This window comes from Pteropus medius, unplaced genomic scaffold, assembly GCF_902729225.1.
Source record: "Pteropus medius unplaced genomic scaffold, Ma_sr-lr_union100, whole genome shotgun sequence".
In the NCBI taxonomy this organism is placed as follows: domain Eukaryota; kingdom Metazoa; phylum Chordata; class Mammalia; order Chiroptera; family Pteropodidae; genus Pteropus; species Pteropus medius.
This window is the reverse complement of record NW_024341895.1, coordinates 824,779-837,809: the sequence shown is the minus strand read 5'-3', so window position 1 is coordinate 837,809 and position 13,031 is coordinate 824,779. Positions and strand designations below refer to the sequence as shown.

Below are 13,031 nucleotides of genomic sequence, written 5' to 3'. Positions count from 1 at the left end.
TGACTTTCGCTTAGACGTCGCCAGCGACCGGAAGCAGAGAGTCGGAGTCCGAAGATGACGTCACCCAGGAGCTCGTCGGCCAATCAGCTTCAGTGTTGGGTCCCGCGAATTCCCAAGCAGAGGCTGCGCTGGTGGAGGGTGGGCTTTAGGCGGAAGCGGCTTTTAGCCTCGCAGTTGCGAAATGGGGGTGAAGCTGGAGGTGTTTCGGGTCAGTGGGCACTGGAGAGGGTGGGCGGGAGCGTCTTCTTGTATCTGCGAAGGAGGCTTTGAAAAGGGGGGATTCCAAGAGAGGGCGCTCCGGGGAGAAAGATCCTGAGATTTGAGAAGGCTCTTTAGGGTTGGAAATCCAGAGTGGGGCGGCGCCGGGTTAGTAGGGGAGGCTCCGGGCAGGCTGGTTTGAGGAAGGGCCTCTGAGAGTGGTGATCTGGGGAGAGGGCTTTAAGAAGGAAGGTTCCAGACTCTAAAGGAGCTCTTGGGTTCAGGATGGGTGGCTGTGTGTCTCTGATAGGGAGACTTCTAGACTAGGGGAGTAGACTCTGAAGAATGAGGGGTTTGGGGTGTCCCCGAATCTGACTTGTGGGGCGGGGGTAATGAAGTCCCACAGAGATGCCTATGATTGTAGTAGGAGCTCATATGCCCCCAGGGTCAGAGTGTGTGTGTGTGTGTGTGTGTCTTTGAGAGGGAGTCTCTCAGACTCAGGAGCTTTCAGAAATAAGGTCTCTTGGATTATGGGGGCTAGACTCCCATAATCCTGGGGTTCTTGGGGGGGCCCTGAGGAGGCGCCCCTGGGCTCTGCCAGGGGGAGGGGGGTGTTGTCTTCCAGGCCCTGAGCAACCTCTGCAAATTGGAGGAGAGGGGTTATCCCTGGCTCTGCTCATCACCTCCCTCTTTCAGATGACACTCTACCTCACCTTCCCTGTGGCTATGTTCTGGATTGCCAATCAGGCCAAGTGGTTTGAGGACTATGTCGTACAGCGCAAGGTGGGCACAGAGAGAGTGTTCAAGGGCTCATTGCAGGAGGAGGGGGAGGGGGAGGGCATCAGGCACCAACCTGCTGGGGACCCATGTCTGCCTCTCATGAGCCGACCTGCCCTGGGTGTGCAGCTCTGGAGGCACCTGGCTCATCTGTGACTTTGTCCCTACAGAGGGAGTTGTGGCCACCTGAGAAGGAGGACCAGGTGAGTGACACATTGTTCCTCCCACCAGAGGGACAGAGGGACCTGGGTCCCTGTGGTTATGATGGGTTCAATGAAAATGTTACCCAGGGAACTGAGAGCAGAGGAGCATGTGGTTCCCTTACAGTCCTCTCCCTGAAGGATGAAGCTGACCCACACACTTGGACCCTGCTTGTAATTGGCACAGGGCTTCAAGTGTAGACACTGAATTACTCTGAAGTCGCGGCCTGGGACAGTATGGGGCAGAGTGGTGGGAGAGGGGTCCAGGCCCTGAGGTATGTGCCCCCCTCCTTCCTTCCCATCATACCCCTTCCCCACCCTTAGCGCCGAGAGCTAGAAGAATTCAAAGAGAGGCTACGGAAGCAGCGGGAGGAGAAACTCCTTCGCGCTGCCCAGCAGAGCTCCTGAGGCCTCCAAGTGCCTAAGTCCCAGCCCCTCCACCCATGAAATAACACACACTCATTTGTTGCTCATGGAAGTGTTTTATTGTGTGCTTTTGGGGGGGGCCTGAGTGGGACCCAGGACAGCTCAAGCCCTCAGGGGGCTTGTGTCTGGGGCTGGGGACTGCTGTTCCGACGGAAGCTGAGAGCAGTCGGGTCCTGAGGGGTGAGAAGAGGTTGGGGACTGAGGGTCCCAGCTCGTTTCTGCACTCCATCCTGCAGATGAAGAGGGGTCAGCCAGAGGGAGGGTCCAAGGCAGCGCCGGCCAGAAGTGACACAAACAATGGAGGGAGAGTGCCCATGGGAACCAGTGTCCTACCTCCCATCATCTGCCCCGACCATCCCCGAGCTTCTACATACCTTAGTTACTCATTGCTTAGGGTGTTATTTGGGTGTGAGGTGGGGGTCTTGGGGATCCCACTGGAGTCTTGGTTAGAACCCAATCTGTGCATGATTACATGTGACATGGACACATCTGAGTGTATGGATGTGTCCTGTGCATGAGTTCGTGTGCCTTCCTCCCTGGAGGTGCTTTGCCAGAAAGGGGCTTCTGTTCTCTCTGGCCGCCCTAAAATCATCAGTCGTGGGGGTAGGAACCATGAGTTCCAGCCATGGCTCTGACATTAATATGCCCCCTGCATGACCTTGGGAACCTCTTGGTCCTGTCTGGGCCTTCATCTTCCTGTCTGAAGTCGGGTATTGTATTGACCAGGACCTTGTGACTGGCAGGGGCACAAGGTGGCACATGATAAACAGGGGTGGAGATTCCCATCAGGCTTGGGGTGGGAGGCCGGGGTTGGGGGCTCCGCCTGGTTGCTCTCTCCTCAGCCCCAGCAGAACATAACCTACCTTGGGACCCACAGGCTGGAAGCCAGGCAGGGCACTGACTGTCACTCGCTGGTCATCCATGCGGCGGCCCTGGGTGCTGGCCACCATGTCCATGAGACTGTCCATCTCTGGTGCAGGGCCACTCTCTGCGTGGAGCAGAGGCAGGTGGGGATGAACGCATACACAGATTCCAGGGAACACAGCCCACCCCTTTCCCCCACTCACATTCTCCAGGAAGCATGCTCACCTCCCCTCTGCCACCCCTGTTCCCAGACCCACAGGCATCCCAGATCCCCAGGTGCCTGTTCACTCTCCCAGACTCTTGCACACAGGCTCCCCAGGCGGTCACTCGCCCTGTGCCCCTACACCCTAACCATACACCACGATCCTCAGAAATCACACCACCCCCATACACCCCACTGCCCACTCTCACGGCTCTCGGAAGTTGTTCCTGGCTCTGCCTGCAGCGAGCAGCGCTGCTCCTCCATTCGGTCGCCCTGCACATGGCTCAGCAGTTGGAAGAAGCCCTCTTGGTCTGGGGAGCCCGCCTGGTGGACAGACAGACCAGATTCAGCCGGCCCCTCACCAGCTGCCATGCTGCCCTCCCCGTCTCCTCGGCTCTCACCATAGTCCCCGCTGATGTGCATGCAGCTCTGCAATGCCGCTTTGAATGAGACACGAGTCCCCTTCCCAGTCCCAGCTCCTGGGCCCCAGCCAGCGGTGCCACTTCACGTGGTGCCGCCTCAAGGGAGAGGCTGCTGGTGTCCTGCCGTCCTAGATTGAGGCCCGACTGCAGGGTGGCCTGGGGGCTGGGACACCAGCCAGGGAAATATCTCAGGGGCCACCCCCGAGTCCCAGCATTCCTCCATCTCACAGGGACCATCACCGAGAGCTCTGACCCCTGCCCTTGGTCTGGATCAGGTACTGAGACCCTCATTCCCACCAGCACCTCCTTAGGCAGCAAACTGGGCCAGGGGGCCCAGGAGACTCAATCGCTAATTAGGTGCCCTACAAACTAGTCTTGTCATTTGCAGCTCTTGAGGAGTTGGGGTTTAGGGGTGGGGCCTGCTTACCTTGATGTAGGGGGCCAAACCCCCATCTACCTTCTCTTCTTGGTCCATCGTTGTCCCTGCTCCTTGGGCCTGTCCACTTCTCTGCTGGCCTCTGGCCCGGCCCCGTGCCAGAGAAGGCTTTTTAAAAGACTGGGATGTGGGGGGAGTGGGTACCCAGCCCCAAATCCCCAGCTCACACCCCATCTGCTCCCACCCAGGCTTAAGCCCCATAAAGATGATCCAGATAATTGTTTTTGCCGTGTGATGCTGGGACTGCTGTCGGGGTAGGAGGCTGGGCGACCTGGGTTGGGACCTTGCTGACCCAGCAGGACTCACTGGGCCCCAAGAACTCTCAGGTGGGTACAGTAGCAGGCCAGAGCAGTGTTCCCCCAGTGGGGAGTTGGGGCTGGCTGGGCCCCATTGGGAGAGGACAGGCCAACAGGGTAGCTTGCGTGGGGTCTGCAGCCCACCAGCGGGGAGCAGTGCAGAATGGTCTCACCCTACAGGAAGGCAGTTGCCATCTGCAGGGGAAGGGAAGCTGGACCTGAAGACACTGTAGGCACCACCAGCCAGCCTAGCTGCATCTCTGTCTCCTGGCCACCTCTCCCCCTACTCACTGTCCCTGGATCTGGTTGTCCCCCATAGGCCCCAAGACAAGGTCTGGGATCTGTCTACCCGCCACCAATGCCAAGTTGAGCTGTCTCCTCTGATCTTGCCCCCACCCTCTCCCCTGAGCAGCTGTGGCTTTCCCTCAGCACCCTGAGAGAAGATGCTGCTGGGAGGACCCCACCCACACCCCATCCCCTCCCTAAGATGTCTTTCTGGAAACCAGTTAAAGTTTCTTCTCAGAATAAATGGGCCACTGTCACCACCCCTGCCTAACTAAGCACAGAGCTTAGTCCTCCCTAGGCAGCCCTCCCCCATTCATGGTCCATGTGCACACCCTCTCCATGGCCCCAAGTCGTCAATGCCAATGTGATGTCCTGCTCTGTCACAGAAGTATTAGTTTTCTGGGGTTTCCTTAACAATATGTCACAAACTAGGTGGTTTAGAGCAACAGACGTGTATTGTCACAGTTCTGGAGGCCAGAAGTCTGACGTCGAGGTGTTGGCAGGCCCGCACTCCTGAAACCTATAGGGTAGGGTCCTTTCCTCGCCTCCTGACTCCTAATGGCTGCTGGCAGACCTCAGTGTTTTTTGGCTGACAGCAACGGTACTTCAATTTCTGCCTTTGTCATTCCATGACGTTCTCTGTGTGTCTTTGTCTTCACGTGGCTGTCATAAGACATGACACCAGTTACGTTGCATTAGCGACACACCCTACTGCAGTATGACCTCATCTTAATTCATCCGCAACCACACTATTTCTGAATAAGGTCACATTCTGAGTTCTTGGGGGTTAGGACTTCAACAAGTTTTTTGGAGGCAGGACACCATTCAGCCTATAACAACAGAAAAGCCTGGTCACCCTCACCGAGTATAGTGGGAGGTGGTTGGCCTTATAGACTCTCGCCTCCAGTGGACAGGCTGAGAAGCTAGAGGTGGTCCCAGCTTCCTCACCATATCCCAGCTCCCTCCTTGGCCCCTGCAATTCATCCTTTCCCCCCAGGAGCTGCAGGGGTCCCCTCCTTTTCCCTGCTCAGAACTCTCCCTTGGTCCTCATCGTCCTCAGGAGAAAACCCAAACACCTTGGAGGCAATGGCAATGTTCTAGAATGGACTGATGATGGATGCACAACTGAATATGCTAAGTGCATTTAATTATACACCCTCTGTAGGCTGATTGTAATGGTATGCGAATTATATCTTAATAAAGCTGTGAAAGAAAAGGAAAGAAGGAAGGGAGGGAGGAAGGAAAAAAGAAGAAGGAAAGAGAAAATGATGGAAAGAAAGGAAGGGATGAGGAAGGAGGGAGGGAGAAAAATTCCTTTCTGGGACTGGTTTTGCCTGGCACTGTCCTAGTTTTATCACTGAGAGCCCTGCATCCCTAGAACCTCTCAATTCCAGGAAGATCAGACTGGGTTAGTCCTACCTTGTCCCACAGAAGTCTGGCCTCTGGAACTCGTCCAACCTCACCTCCTGCCCGGGCCCACTTCCCACCATCACCCCACTACCACCACTAACTCCAGTCTCATCTCCTGCCCTTCTCTTCCTGGACCCCTGCATAGCTGCTCCCTGATGTCATTCAGGGTTAAGTCTGAAGGCCACCCCCTCAGAGAGGTCCTCTGGTGCCACCCCCCAGTAAAGCACCCCTGACAGGGCACTTGCTAGCATATCATCGTTAATTTCCTTTAAGGCAGAATTGATTATTTTCTATCCCCTCCCTCCTGAAGTCAACCGTAAGTGCCACGTGGCAGACCTTCTGTTGTCTGTCCCATGTAAGTGGCAGAAAGACTGGCATCTGGCTGACTAAATAAACACTAAATAAAAGACCCAGTTCATAACTCTGCCTTCAAACCCGTGCCTCACATGTTAAATACGGGATCTCATTTTGTGAGTGCTGCTGGCCTGTGCCCGGCCTATGACAGAATGTTGGCCCTTTGCTGGCGCACAGTAGAAACAGGCCATGAAATTTCGGGTCGAATGGGAATTGAGGTGTGTGTGAGTGTGCCAGCAGTTGAGCATGCCACTCAAACCCACACGTGTATCAGCCTACAAATGTGACTGTTGCCTGTGAGGGTGTGTGCACACGGTGAGAACAAGGCTGTGAGGAGCATTCCTTCAGACCCCAATAGGCCTACCCATCATGCATGCGGCCTTGGACAGGGGGCCCCACTGAGCCCACATTTCATTTTCTGTACCGCACTCCCTGTCAGGGTCTGTAGAAGGATCGAGTGAGAATCTGGCACAGGTCCCTGGCACACAGCGGGTGCCGGCTTAGCTCCAACTCCCCCTCCAGACCACCTCCTGAGTTTATACAATGTTGCCAGAGCTTGCTGCTGCTGCTAAACTCTGGGGTACAAAAGGCAAAAGGGTCATAGGTTTGTGGCCCCGCGGCCACGTGTGAACACACTCCTCAGTCTCGGAGGAACTTCTGACAGGGTGCCGGCTTTGCCTGGGGAAGATTACGGGTTATTTTATTACTCTGCAATCTCACTTTCTCGCTGCGCGCAGGAGAAGTGTGTCTGAGCTCGCGTCTGTGAGCTCGTCGTCGGATGGGCTCCTCCAGCGACTTGGTGCCCGTCTGCTTAGATATATCCCCTCGTCCACTCTACGAGGGACCGACCTTTCCCCGGAACCCACCGCGGAGCGGGGCCGGGTGCCCGGGGGGCGGGGCCAGGCCCCGCGGGGCGGGGTCCACGTGGATGACGCGCGGGACCACGCCCCCACCTGGGGACAGACCCGGAAGCGGCGGCGGAGCCCCTTGAGAAAGATGGCGCCCCTGGGGCTGAAGGCGGTGGTGGGGGAAAGTGAGTGTCACCCCGGGCTGAACTCATGCGTCCCCTGGGGGGTCGGGGATCGGGGGCGAATGGACTCTGGAACCCCGGCGGCGGGGAGCTGGGGGCCGGGCTGGGCGTCGAGACCTGACCCTCGAGGGGGCGGGTGAAGACTCGGTTCTAGCTGGACGTCCCGGCTCTCCCGCGTCGGAGCCGAACGAAGTTGGCAGACTGGACGCTAGGGGTGGCCCAGACAGGTGCCGGGGCCCGAATTCCTGGGCCCCCTAGCGTGCATAGCAGGACGTCCGGACTGCCAGGTCTCTGAGCTGGATTCTTGGGGCTTCATGCTGCTGACTGGGGCTGGGCTGGGTACGCTGATAAGCGACCCTAGGTGCTGTGAAAGCTCACTGGGCGTGTTCAGGTCCAGGGGTGGGGGACGCCTTGCTCTGCTCGGTCCCCAAGAGCCTCATGCAGCCTGAGGACCCAAGCGTCCAGGCCACTCAGGCCGGGTTCTTGGAGGAAGGGTGGAGATCGTCCCCGCCCGCATCTCGAGTAGTTCCGGCCTTAGCTGCTCCTTCCGCCCTGGAGTTCCTGATAACAGTGGGCATGACACTCTGGCAGGGCGGGGCCACCCGGTTCCTTCTCCCCACTACTTCCGCGGGGTAGGGCAGAATGTGGCTCAAACCTCCAGCACTTCAACTAAAAAAGGAGCCTCGTATGTGGGGGTTGATGGGGGGATGGGAAAGCCATTGATTCCATTTTACAGTTGAGGAAACTGAGGTTGGAGGTTGATGGAATGACCACAGCCAGGCACATTTCAGAGCTGGGGACCAGGGGTCCTGTATTCTAGACCAGTGAAAACTGATAGTGGTGGAATGCGGGGGATCGTCTGGCTGAAGCCACGCCAGGAGGACTCGAGGTAGCCCATGGGGAAGCCGAGAGTCTCGTTCTGGAGGCAGGAAGACCTGTATGGAGCCCTGGCTTTCCAGTTGTTGTTCATTTAAAGCGTATTTATCCAGCGGCTATTTATACCCCAATCATTGGGCCACTTAGGCCTCAAGGGTGCTTAGTCTAGTGACCTGCTCTCTCTGAACCTCAGTTTTCCTGTCTGTAAATTGGGAGTGACACCAGGAGCTGCATCACAGAGTGGGGGGTGGGGGTGGGGATGAATAAACAGGAGTTAAGATGGAAGTTCAGACAGTGGTCCAGGTTTGGGGGTGATGGGACCAGATGACCCAGCATCCATAGCCCACCCCTCTCTCCCTACAGAAATTCTGAGCGGAGTCATTCGGAGTGTCAAAAAGGATGGGGAGTGGAAGGTAGGGGTGAGGCAGAATGCTTTGTCCAAACTTACATGGGGGCCCTGAATGTGAGACCCCTTCAAACTCACTGTGGAGGCTTCATTCAGGTCCACAGGGTGGGATCTGTGGGCAGCTCTGGGATGGGGTGGGGTCCTGGCCCCTCCTTCCCGTCCAGCTAGCTGTTGAAGCCCTCAGTTCTGCCCACCGCCCCAGCCTCACCTCAGGGCAGCTACGGCCTCTCCTACCGACTTGTCTGTCCATCGGTCCATCTGTCCGTCCATCTGGACAGGTGCTCATCATGGACCACCCAAGCATGCGCATCTTGTCGTCCTGCTGCAAGATGTCAGACATCCTGGCTGAGGGCATCACCAGTGAGTGGACACCCCCACCCAGTGCTCCCCAGATGGGACCTGCATGTGGGACCTCCCAAACGTGGGACCCCTGGGGCACAGCCCCTGAGTGTTGGATCTCCTCAAATTGTCCAGGAACCCCAAGGATGCAGCTCCCTGTGTAGACAGCCAGGAGCATGTCACCCTCCCAAGTACATTCCCCAGTCGGGCAACCTGAGTGTGGGAGCCCAAGATGGGCAGACCTCCCACAAAGGACTCTTGGTTGCAGCCCCCTAGGGGTCAGCCTCTCCAGCTGTGCAGCCCCTGTGTATGGAACCTTGTATAGGACCCTCAGGGCAAACTCAGTGTGGGGACCCCAGAATGCGTAGTTTTCTATTGGAGGCCCCCAGGGGTATGACTGTGTGATCCTGGATATGTAGAAACCTACCCATGTCTGGAACTCGCCATGTGCCCCGGCCCCAGCGCCACCTTCATGTGTCTCTTCTTCTGTTCTTGCTAGTTGTTGAGGACATCAACAAGCGGCGAGAACCCATCCCTAGCCTGGAGGCCATTTATTTGTTGAGCCCCACAGAGAAGGTGCCTACGTGAGCGTGAGTGAGTGTGTGAATGTGCGTGTGTACATGCCTCTGTATGTCTGCATGTGTTTGGGGGCACAGGCAGTGGCTGGGAGGCCTGGGCAGAGGACGGACAGGTTGGGGGTGCAAGGCCAGGCCTGGAGAGTGATCTGCATTCCCTAGTCGGTGCAGGCCCTGATCGCAGACTTCCGGGGGACCCCGACCTTCACCTACAAAGCAGCACATGTCTTCTTCACAGACAGTGAGTGAGGAGAGCCGGAGGAGTCGGGGTTGGGGCCAGGGGACATGGGGGCAGCTCTGCCCTGATGCTTCCTCTTGCCTGCCCTAGCCTGCCCCGAGCCCCTGTTCAGTGAGCTGGGTCGCTCCCGTCTGGCAAAGGTGGTCAAGACGCTGAAAGAGATCCACCTTGCCTTCCTCCCCTACGAGGCCCAGGTACAGCCCATCCTAGACTCGGGCAGGGAGTAGGGGTCTGTGACCAAACAACTCAGGTTCCCTCAGAAGCCAGCTCTGAGACAAGTAAAGGGGACAGCAAGTCAGAAAGAAAAGGAGGCAACGTGGAGTGGAATGTGCTCACCACTGCAGGCACCTGCAGGGGGCAGTGTAGAGCAGGCTTCCGAGTTCTGCCCAAGGGGGAGGGGGTCTTTCTGCATCTCCTCCAGACATGGGTTGGGGGTACCTGCCTCCTGGATGGCAAAGTGGGCCCCAGAAGATGCCCCAGGAAGTGGCAGGTGCTGGCGGCTGGAGTTGAGCAGGTGCTCCACTACAGCGGTGGCTCCGGCACTTGTATCCTTCCAGGTGTTCTCCCTGGATGCCCCCCACAGCACCTACAACCTCTACTGCCCCTTCCGGGCAGGCGAACGGGCACGGCAGCTCGAGGCACTGGCCCAGCAGATCGCCACACTTTGTGCCACGCTGCAGGAGTACCCAGCCATCCGCTACCGCAAGTGAGGACCCCACCCTGATGCTGACCCCGACCCTGACCCCATCTTGCATTTCACCTTTAACCTCTCTTCTGAACCCAGTTCTCACTCTGCTGCATGACTCCCATCCCTAACCCCATCCTCGACCCCCAGTCTGTGCTTAACCTTCCCCAACCACACACCCTGTGTCTGCCCACTGCACCCCAGGGGCCCAGAGGACACTGCCCAGCTGGCCCATGCGGTCCTGGCCAAGCTGAACGCCTTCAAGGCAGACACTCCCAGTCTGGGCGAGGTAAGTGGTGTGCTAGGGAGGTGGGGCGAGGCCCCAGGCAGCATGGGGGTCAGCATCCTCATCCTTGCCCACCCCCCACTATCCCCAGGGCCCTGAGAAAACCCGTTCACAGCTGCTGATCATGGACCGGGCAGCCGACCCTGTGTCCCCGCTGCTTCATGAGCTCACATTTCAGGCCATGGCCTATGACCTGCTGAACATTGAGCAGGACACGTATAGGTGGGTGAACCCCGGAACGCCCCCTCCCCCCATTACCATGGACCAGGGGCCCTGGGCCTCAGTCAGTGTCCCTGACCTTCCTGTCTCCCCCTCCTGCAGGTACAAGACCACCGGGCTGAGCGAGGCCCATGAGAAGGCCGTGCTGTTGGATGAGGACGATGACCTGTGGGTGGAGCTGCGGCACATGCACATCGCAGATGTGTCTAAGTATGTGCGTGGGGGGCGCTGGGGGTATAGGCCCTTCTGCACCACAGCTCCCTCGGATCCCCACAACCACCATCACCACCCCCACTACCACCATCACCACCCCCCCTGTGGGCCTTTCTCCCTCTGTGAGCACGCCCCTCTACAAGCCATACCCCTCAGCCGATCCCCACTGTGTCCCCGTGAGGGCTTGCACGTGGCCTGGTACAGGGACCTGTGTCCCACGGCTCCTGTCATCGGCTCTGCAAGCCCCACACTGCCCTCAAACTACAGCTTTGGCACCAGCCCCCACCCTCACCCCTGCCACCCTCACTGCTAGGAGGGTCACGGAGCTTCTGAAGACGTTCTGTGAGAGCAAGAGGCTGACCACCGATCAGGTAGGGGCTGGCCTGTGTCAGGATGGGCAGCTGTGGAGGAAAGCCCCACTCCCTACAGAGCGGGGACAGGGCCTCAGTGTGGATCCCAAACCTGGAGTTGGGACCTCATACCAGCCCTGTCCCCAGGCCAACATCAAAGACCTGTCCCACATCCTGAAAAAGATGCCGCAGTACCAGAAGGAGCTGAACAAGGTGAGCGCGGGAAGGGAACCTGTGCCCCCGACTCTTGAGCCCCACTGCCTCCGTGCCTCCTTCTGGACTCAGTCTCTGTTACCCTCACCACCCCCTCGCCCTGCAGTATGCTACACACCTGCATTTAGCTGATGACTGCATGAAGCACTTCAAGGGCTCGGTGGAGAAGCTGTGCGGTGTGGAGCAGGTGGGGGCGGACCTAGGACAGAGTCTGCCGAGGGCAGGGCCTGGTGGGGGGAGTGTGTGAGGTGGGGAACCTGGCGAGGTGGGGCCTGTGGAGAGGTGGTTGTGTCGGGGGGACGGGGCCTGTGGACACATGGGACCTGCGTGAGGGGCAGGGCTTGTTGTGTGACGGGTGGAACCTTCAGAGACCTGGTACGAGGATGAAGCCAGGTCACAGAGGTCTTGATGAAGACCCTGGGGATGTCCCTGCCCTGTGCCCCCAGCCCCCTGCCAATGGCTAACAGGACCCCTGACCTTCAATTCTCATAGGACTTGGCCATGGGCTCTGACGCAGAGGGCGAGAAGATCAAGGACGCCATGAAGCTGATTGTGCCAGTGCTGCTGGACGCAGCGGTGCCCGCCTACGACAAGATCCGGGTCCTGTTGCTCTACATCCTCCTACGGAACGGTGTGTGGGGGACAGTGAGGGCCTCGGAATCCCCTGATTCACCAGGGTCGTCAGTGATCCTGGGACTCTCTCAACCCCACAGTTCCCTGTCCTTGAGAAGCCCCCTCTCAGGCACACCGCACCTCACAGATACCCCTCCATTGACCCGGGGTACCCCTCATTGACTCAATTGGCATGAGGGCTCCAATGACACAGAAAACTCAATCTATGATTCCTCCAAACTTGGCTCCTCAACTAATTCCAGGGACCCCCAGTCTACCCACTTTGGGCTCCCTCCCCACCCAGAATTCTAACATCAAGACTCCTCCTTGCACCAGCTCCAGTGGCTTCCTCGGTCCTGAGGGCCTCCCCACTGCAGGTCCTGGGACCTCCTCATGTGCCACCCCTTAGCCGAGGAACCCACATGGCTACCTTCTATCCTCCCACCCTCCCAGAGAATCCCACCCATGTAAGCCACCCATCCCCCACCTGCCAGGTGTGAGCGAGGAGAACCTGGCCAAGCTGATCCAGCACGCCAATGTGCAGGCACACAGCAGCCTCATCCGGAACTTTGAACAGCTGGGGGCCACCGTCACCAACCCCGGGGTATGCTGGGGTCAGAGCCTGTGTGGAAGGCAAATGTAGGTGTGTGGGGCAGCGGTGCCTTCAGGGAATTGAATCAGAATCTGGGCCAGGGGGGCGGAGGGCACATCACAGAGCTGGGGTCTACAGATTATGGTGTGGTTTTGAGGATACAGAGAATGTTGTGCAGTGGTCGGTCTTGGGGCTAGGGAGCACCAGAGCTGTCCCCAACCATGGATCACATGATAAGCCGAGGGGTGAGGTGTGCTCAGAGCCCAGGTCCTGTTAGTGGTGCAATGTGTGGCATGTGAGTCCCAGGGTGGATGGCAGTATTACCAGCATCGGGGTGAGGGCACACAGGCGACCCTGAGCCCTTGGACATCTCAGAGGAACCCCTGTGCACCCACACACACAGCAAGTTCCTGTGCTCAGCTCTCCACATGGCCTTTCCTGTCTCTCTCTGGCCCTGCACATCCCACCTCCCCTGACCAGCCTGCACTGCTGGGCAGTGCCTGTCTCATGTTCCCCATCTCTCTCCC

The 13,031-nt window shown here is 58.2% G+C and overlaps 3 protein-coding genes across 3 annotated transcripts in view; 2 read left to right on the top strand and 1 right to left on the bottom strand.

Moving 5' to 3' along the window:
* Nucleotides 1-61: 61 nt before the first annotated feature.
* Nucleotides 62-1,648, top strand: PET100 (PET100 cytochrome c oxidase chaperone). The gene is made up of 4 exons (XM_039858118.1): nucleotides 62-208; nucleotides 895-981; nucleotides 1,146-1,178; nucleotides 1,500-1,648. The coding sequence occupies exons 1-4, from the start codon at nucleotides 182-184 to the stop codon at nucleotides 1,581-1,583; spliced, it is 231 nt and encodes a 76-aa protein (XP_039714052.1). The 5' UTR covers nucleotides 62-181; the 3' UTR covers nucleotides 1,584-1,648.
* PCP2 (Purkinje cell protein 2) lies at nucleotides 1,632-5,595 on the bottom strand. Its single transcript, XM_039858115.1, has 4 exons — nucleotides 3,069-5,595; nucleotides 2,877-2,991; nucleotides 2,465-2,589; nucleotides 1,632-1,831 (listed from the first exon to the last, which is right to left on the bottom strand). Exons 1-4 carry the CDS (start codon nucleotides 3,378-3,380, stop codon nucleotides 1,712-1,714), a joined length of 672 nt encoding a protein of 223 aa, XP_039714049.1. The 5' UTR covers nucleotides 3,381-5,595; the 3' UTR covers nucleotides 1,632-1,711.
* A 1,201-nt stretch (nucleotides 5,596-6,796) lies between these two features.
* The window catches only part of STXBP2 (syntaxin binding protein 2), a 10,514-nt gene continuing 4,279 nt past the window's right edge, over nucleotides 6,797-13,031 (top strand). Inside the window, exons 1-15 of the mRNA XM_039858423.1 lie at nucleotides 6,797-6,903; nucleotides 8,140-8,189; nucleotides 8,461-8,542; nucleotides 9,021-9,097; nucleotides 9,259-9,337; nucleotides 9,425-9,528; nucleotides 9,892-10,040; nucleotides 10,224-10,308; nucleotides 10,397-10,527; nucleotides 10,627-10,734; nucleotides 11,051-11,108; nucleotides 11,235-11,300; nucleotides 11,407-11,487; nucleotides 11,793-11,931; nucleotides 12,407-12,553. Of these exons, the coding sequence (XP_039714357.1) occupies nucleotides 6,867-6,903; nucleotides 8,140-8,189; nucleotides 8,461-8,542; nucleotides 9,021-9,097; nucleotides 9,259-9,337; nucleotides 9,425-9,528; nucleotides 9,892-10,040; nucleotides 10,224-10,308; nucleotides 10,397-10,527; nucleotides 10,627-10,734; nucleotides 11,051-11,108; nucleotides 11,235-11,300; nucleotides 11,407-11,487; nucleotides 11,793-11,931; nucleotides 12,407-12,553 (1,393 nt within the window). The 5' untranslated portion in view covers nucleotides 6,797-6,866. The remainder of the gene's footprint in view (nucleotides 6,904-8,139; nucleotides 8,190-8,460; nucleotides 8,543-9,020; nucleotides 9,098-9,258; nucleotides 9,338-9,424; nucleotides 9,529-9,891; nucleotides 10,041-10,223; nucleotides 10,309-10,396; nucleotides 10,528-10,626; nucleotides 10,735-11,050; nucleotides 11,109-11,234; nucleotides 11,301-11,406; nucleotides 11,488-11,792; nucleotides 11,932-12,406; nucleotides 12,554-13,031) is intronic.

What these genes read in the sequence shown, in the direction of transcription:
- PET100 (XM_039858118.1), top strand. Translation starts at nt 182, where the DNA reads ATGGGGGTGAAGCTGGAGGTGTTTCGG. An exon ending in TGAAGCTGGAGGTGTTTCGG is followed by an intron (nt 209 to 894) that starts GTCAGTGGGCAC and finishes TCCCTCTTTCAG; the next exon opens with ATGACACTCTACCTCACCTT. An exon ending in ACTATGTCGTACAGCGCAAG is followed by an intron (nt 982 to 1,145) that starts GTGGGCACAGAG and finishes TTGTCCCTACAG; the next exon opens with AGGGAGTTGTGGCCACCTGA.
- PCP2 (XM_039858115.1), bottom strand. Translation starts at nt 3,380, where the DNA reads ATGAGGGTCTCAGTACCTGATCCAGACCAAGGGCAGGGGTCAGAGCTC. An exon ending in AGGAACAACTTCCGAGAGCC is followed by an intron (nt 2,590 to 2,876) that starts GTGAGAGTGGGC and finishes TGCTCCACGCAG; the next exon opens with AGAGTGGCCCTGCACCAGAG. An exon ending in TCCAGCCTGTGGGTCCCAAG is followed by an intron (nt 1,832 to 2,464) that starts GTAGGTTATGTT and finishes CTTCATCTGCAG; the next exon opens with GATGGAGTGCAGAAACGAGC.